Source organism: Brachycentrus maculatus, unplaced genomic scaffold, assembly GCF_059751285.1.
Source record: "Brachycentrus maculatus isolate JH-2025_06_01 unplaced genomic scaffold, ASM5975128v1 h1tg000081l, whole genome shotgun sequence".
Lineage (NCBI taxonomy): Eukaryota > Metazoa > Arthropoda > Insecta > Trichoptera > Brachycentridae > Brachycentrus > Brachycentrus maculatus.
Window position 1 is genome coordinate 1,851,427 of NW_028280835.1, and position 6,844 is coordinate 1,858,270.

General features: G+C 32.1%; 1 protein-coding gene across 1 annotated transcript; it reads left to right on the forward strand.

Annotated features, from left to right (window-relative positions):
* The first annotated feature begins 283 nt into the window (after positions 1-283).
* On the forward strand, positions 284-5,841 carry LOC148310977 (uncharacterized). The gene is made up of 7 exons (XM_088257476.1): positions 284-447; positions 548-660; positions 1,756-1,925; positions 2,872-3,107; positions 4,014-4,201; positions 4,974-5,145; positions 5,709-5,841. The coding sequence occupies exons 1-7, from the start codon at positions 445-447 to the stop codon at positions 5,811-5,813; spliced, it is 987 nt and encodes a 328-aa protein (XP_088113602.1). The 5' UTR covers positions 284-444; the 3' UTR covers positions 5,814-5,841.
* The last annotated feature ends 1,003 nt before the right edge of the window (positions 5,842-6,844 follow it).

Here is a 6,844-nt window from a genome sequence, read left to right on the forward strand (position 1 = left end):
ATAAATTACTTGAAATGTATTTTTATTCAACATTTTTATTTAATATTTATATAAACTTTTAATTTTTGAAGGCACCTTATTTACATTTTTATCTTACTGTCCCGAAATAAATAACTCAAATATCCCGTTGGCTTAATCTATATAGGTATCGTAACGTATGCAATAAAGTTTTATAAAAAAAAATACACAATTAGAATAAGTACCTACTGCGTCTCTACAAAAGATATATTGTTTCTGTTTTTCACATAAATTGTCTCTGTCTTTTGAGTTTTGTCTGTCGTGCGTTCTGTCATCGGTTTTCGTTGTCGTCTGGCGGTCTTCAAAACTCGGTGCTCATTTCATCAATATTTTAGCGGTTTCCCTGAAATTACTTTTGTGGAATGATATCACTCACAAAAAAGTGACTAGTTTCTTGATAAATTTAATTGCCACTTAAATTTAAACATGGTATGGAAACTAATTTAATATTTTATTTGATATGTTTTGGTAAAACATAGTTTTTTTCTTGCAACCTTATTTTTATATGATAATTTGTTTTTTGTTGCAGTATGCTCTTTTGCACAAGAAGGATAATGCTCATGAAGATGCCATATGGAGTTGTGCTTGGAGCAGAGTAACGGAGTTGTCAAATAAAGACAAAGAAGAGAATGAGAATTCTAGGTTAGAATTAATTATATTATACTATCGTTATGAGTGCAAGTACATTCGTTATGGGCTTTTACATTTAAATTTCAAAATTTTGCATTTCGGAAGAATTATTTCAAGATGTTTTAAAATATGGAAACCCGTCGGTAGCATGTCATGTGAGTATACCAGTTTGTGCATAGTGATTAAAGCTGTTGTCTGTTGTGTAGCAGTTAGTGCATTTAGCTAGCTTGCACGAGGTGCCAGGGTCAATATCATGAAGAGTGTCAATTGGGTTAACATCGCCCATTTGCAAGAACAATATCACTGCTTAATTTTTTTGATTTTGTCAGTTGACCATTTGAAGCTCTATAACTTTGTTAAGTAATCATGTTGCTGTAATATATAAAAACAAAATTATGTAATGAAGTTTTGGCAATTCTGTGGCTTTCTCCTAAATACATTTTGAAAATCCCAGATTAATATTCCAAATTTGAATTATGACAGTTGTCGCAAATAAAAAAAGCCTTTTTATGCATAAAATATGTTACCCTGGTAATTTTTTTTAAGAGTTGTAATATGGTGATCTATTGGAATATACATACTCATTCATCGTCTTCCAAAACATCAATTTAATTTGTCATGTGTTCAGTTTGTAAATACTCTTGCATGGTGAAACAGCTGTCACCAGATATAATTTTCTAAATGAATTTGTTTACAAAGATTCAATAACTTGCATGAGTAGTCTTACGCAGAGTATTTTATTTTGTGATTGCTGGGGAAATTGAGTGAAAAACCGCAGGCAAATTGCTCACAACTTTATCGCAAAACCATAAGTGTCCCTGCCACTTTGACATTGCACGCTTTCCTATTTTACTACACTATTCCTGTTTTCCTGATCAATATTTTAGTGGTAAATTGCATACATCTAAAGACTTCCAAAGCCCGTGTCAGTTACAGTATGTATACCAGGCTTTATAATATTTTGCTGTTTCTTCACTGAAAATCACACATGGCCAAGCAATTCATATGGCCTGTGCGTTTTTTATGTACATATAGCACATGCATTATAATGTATGTATATTGATAAGATGATATGTAGAATTACACTCTATAATATCTATTTTTCAGGGATTCTATGGTTTCCAAAGTTGCCGGAGTGACTGACTATGTAATCAGTGGGGGACTAGATGATCTCGTTAGAGTTTGGCAAGTCAAAAATGACAAACTGGAGCTGAAACATAAGTTGGAGGGCCATTCGTTGGGAGTCGTCTCCATAGCTGTTAATTCCACTGGAAGAAGTAAGGAATTTTTACAAGTAAATATGTTTTTAAAAAGAGACAATGAATATATAACTGTGAGATATCATTATCACCAATTCACGTCATTTGGTAAATAAGATGATTTACTCCAAAGACATTTCCTAGTTCTATTGTTTCACTCAAAGATTAACCATTAACCTGTCAACCGGGGAGTTCACTTTTTTTATTACGCAACATACAACGGGCGCGAACTCTTTCATTAAGACGTGTCAGTACGTCACGCCCGGTGGACGTGATTTCATATGTTTAATTTATGCTTAAAATAAATAAAAAGATTATGAAATAAATATGTATATTTTCGTTTATTTATAAATAAATCACAAAGGAAAATAGAAAATTACAAAGAAATAGAAAAAAATTAATGTGAAAACATGTATGGATGATTAATTACCTTTGTTGTTCGAAAATATAGGTCCTGCCCATTCCAGGGCGCAACATATATTTCATGGATGTATTCATATGTCCTATTCGTACCCGATATTGTTTACATTTGACGTATTTATACGTCATGCCCAGCCAACTGGTTAATATCATGCTTAATAGCTTTTTTATGGGTAATTACATATTCTTTGTTGTTAATCAGTTCCTTGACTAGCCCTCGCGTGACTCGGGTAAGGAGTTTGTATTGCATTTAACAAGCCCAAGCACTGCTCGTGTAAATAATATTCCCACTCGTCAGTCCTGCTTTGCCTGAGTCAAATATTGGCCCATTTGTTTTTATTGAATAATTTGAGCGGTGTTCGGACAGTCTTATTTCGACTTGTGGGTAACAATTTCCTACACTGACGAATTACCTTGCCAAAATTAAAAAATTATGTGATTAATATATCTCGCTATCACATTTCAGCGTCAGGCGGATCTCTAAATATCATCTGAATGGCCGTGAATACCCCAGAAACTTTATCAAATCTCATTTTTGTTTTAGCTATCGCTAGCAGTTCCCTGGACAGTTCCCTTATGATCTGGGATGTCACAAGTGGTGACAAATTAATGACCATGGAGACGGGACCAGTTGATGTGTGGACTGTAGAATTCTCCCCGGATGATAAGCATGTGATATCAGGCAGTCATGCGGGGAAGATCTCAATGTATGGAGTAGAGAGTGGAAAGCAGGAACAAACCTTGGATACTAGTGGAAAGTTTACCTTGAGTATAGCTTATGTAAGTTTATTAAAAAAAAGATTATCCATTGGCCATTTGTATTTACATAGTTATTATCTAATTATTGCATTACACATCTCATGCGGGCCTATCGAGCGTAAGTTGATGAGTGTTGCGGTCTTATACCACTCACGCGACATATTTGCGTTAGCACCCTAAATATGTTCATTGCGACTCCATATAAATAAGAACTATAAAATAGGAAATATAAACACTAAACTACAATATTATAATGTTTTTATGCTCACTTTCTTACATGCACTCAATAATTTTTAAATATAAACTAAAAGCAATTATACATTAACAATACATGATAAAATTCAATATTTTACTAAAGAGTGGGACAGTTATAGTGTTAAAATAAAGCTTTAATGGAAATTCAACAGATGTCACTATAAACTGTAAATATCGCAATATAATAAGCAAAAAACAGTAGCTCTCATCACAGCGCTAAAAAAATTGGTAATTATTATTAAACTATTATCTCCTGCAAACGGCGATTGGCAGACAGGCTGTAAAACTCGCCTCCTGCATAAGATGTGTAAATGAAGTTAAATAGAATTATTTCCGCCATACAGGCTCGCTCAAGTGGAAAATATCTAGATTTTAGAATAGGACACACTCACAATGTTATGAAAAATGATATAATTCCAAGTCACTGATTAAATAACTGCTTGGATACCAGTTTATCAGGACTTTATTTTATTTTTTTTTTGCAATTCTTTAGTATGGAAAGTTTTTTAAGTATTAATCTATGGATTAGATTGCTTACCATTGAATACAATACTTATGCCTTTTTTGCTAGTCCTGGTTCTTAAAGCGACATGTGTGATGTTTGATGATGTTATATATAAGCTATTATGTTTATATTTCCTCACAATGATATGAAAATAATTGTTGTTTCAGAGTCCAGATGGAAAATACATAGCCAGTGGTGCTATAGATGGTATTATCAATATATTTGACGTAGCCCAGGGTAAACTAGTCCACACGCTGGAAGGACACGCTATGCCCATCCGCGGTTTATGCTTTTCTCCAGACTCCCAGCTTCTGTGTACTGCATCAGATGATGGTCACATCAAGCTGTATGATGTGTAAGTGTAAACATCCTTTCCTTAATGGTTAAAGGCATAAAGTTTCAATTGGCAAATTGATTTTCAATTCATTATTAATGCTAGAACTATTAAGTGGCAGCCTTTTTATGATTTATTAAGTGAATGTGCGATAATAGTTACTTTTTTTATCAGAAGATTCATTTATATCATCATTGTATTTATTTAAAATAGGTATTCTAAAGTTACATTTTAATACATATTTATACACAGTTCTTAAATCAATTATTGCAGTATGTAGGTGCCAAATAAATGACAAAAATTAAAAAGATTTACCAGTTATAAAAAAAATAAAAAAATAAAATAAATTAGTCAGTAATTTATTGAAGAGATTGTTAATCTTATTGAAGTCTTCATCAATACATTCTTCTTCCCTTCAAACCCTTATCCGCACTCCAATGGTGCATAGGGCACTGCATTATATAAACGCAGTGTTATCTTGATCATTAACACACGAAGGAAAGGTGATCAGCCCTCCCCCTCAGGTACCAGCCCAGGGTAATATTGAAAAAATATGAGAGTGAAAAAATCATTTATATTTATTTGACCCCCCCTGGGAATCGAACCCGGGACCTCCAGAACGGTAGCCGAGCGTGCTGACCATTACATTACGGAGGCAGACTAAATCAATACATAGTAGAATTTAAACTTCTGTGTGTCAATTATTTGTTAATATACACTTTTTTTTCGGAGTGAACAATGAATGCTTTTGTTTATTTGATTTATGTTAATTTTGTTTATTTTTAAATTTCAGACAACATGCTAACGTGGCTGGAACGTTATCCGGTCATGCCTCATGGGTACTGTCAGTGGCATTCAGTCCGGATGGGAAGTATTTTGCTTCGTGCAGCTCTGATAAGACAGTCAAGATTTGGGAAGTTGCATCTAAAAAGTGTATACAAACTTTCAGTGAACATACAGATCAGGTAATTTTACATACATTTATTTTAAACTACGCTATAGTCCACGTATATTACTAGTACACTCTATAGTACTAGTACACTCTATAGTCCATGTATAGTACTATGTAGTACACTTTAGTCCATGTATAGTACTAATACACTATAGTCCATGCATAGTACTAGTGCACTATAGTTAATATATAGTACTAATACACTATAGTACATGTATAGTACTAGTACACTATAGTCCATGTATAGTACTACTATACTGTAGGCCATGTATAGTACTAGTATACTTTACTCAATGCACGGTACTAATACACTATTGCATGTATAGTACTCTATTACTATATGTACAGATACTCTAGTACTCTAGTACTATATGTATAGTATTCTAGTACTATATGTACTAGACATTCAAAATATGTATGAACAGTTTACTATTACACATCTCGAAACCGAAAAATTATTTTTAAAGTTATAAATATAAGAAGGATAATTTACTCTGAATTTTTTGTCTACTCTTGTAAATATGTATTATACAACCGTTTTAATAAATAACCTTATCTTTGGTTGCTTTTTTCTAGGTTTGGTGTACCAAGTTTAACCCAGATAGCAATCGACTAGTTTCAGTTTCTGAAGATAAGTCCATCAACCTCTATGAGTGTCCTGTCGATGTAACGCCAATATAAAATAAACATTTTTTCCTAAACTTAAAAACATCAGTGTTTTTTATTTATTTTCCTAAAGTATTATTAATTTTGCATTTATTATAAGTAATAAGCATTTAAAAAATAAAAACCGTTAAAACATACTTTAAACATGGTTTTCATTAATTATGGGCATTTAGATTTAACCTTTCAACAAACAAACAAAAATATGGTTGATGTAAAAATATTCATATAAAGGAAAACTTTAGTTCGCTGAACTAGATCCTACCTGTAAAGCGACGTGTGTAAATGAAAGGTTTGTATGATAACAATGTCTAGCTTTGGTTAACAATTTAGTTTAGCTTAGCTTATTGCCCCTTTTTAAGGTGGTAAGGGTGTTAAGCTATTTTTCCATTGTTATGGATTATATCCATTGACGCAATTAAGTTTACAGTCTAATTATATCTTTCTTTTCAATAAGTTAAATTGTAATTAAACTTTTACAACATTTTGAGTGTGTCCAAATACTTGTTCACAAAATCTGGATTATCTCCAATTACAGGAGTTATTTTCATATTATTTTGAATGCCCAGACTTCCATTTTTTTTTTCATCTTTGATGAGATGTCAAAAAATAAAATGTAATTAAACTTATTAAAACACTAGCCAACAATTTACAACTTTTGTTTTGCAACTGGCATGAAAATACATGATCTTTATACACTTTGCATAGCTGAATTAAAAAACGAAAGCAAGAAAATGTAGCATGTTAGATTTTTTAGTAATGGATATTTTTAATTCAGATATTGACTTAAGATTATCTTATTATTTATGTAAACATATAATGGATAAACATATAGTGCTATCGTATTCAATATTAATAAGTTAATGTATTTCCACTGTTACTCCATAATTATCAATACTTTTTTTGAATCCATTAGACCTTAGACAAAAACATGTCTAGATACCAACCACTATTGCAGTTTTAACGGATGGGTTCCATACAAACAATAATATGACTGTAACATCAAAACTTGACGTGATACAAGCTTGTCACCGTATAGATTTTGAATA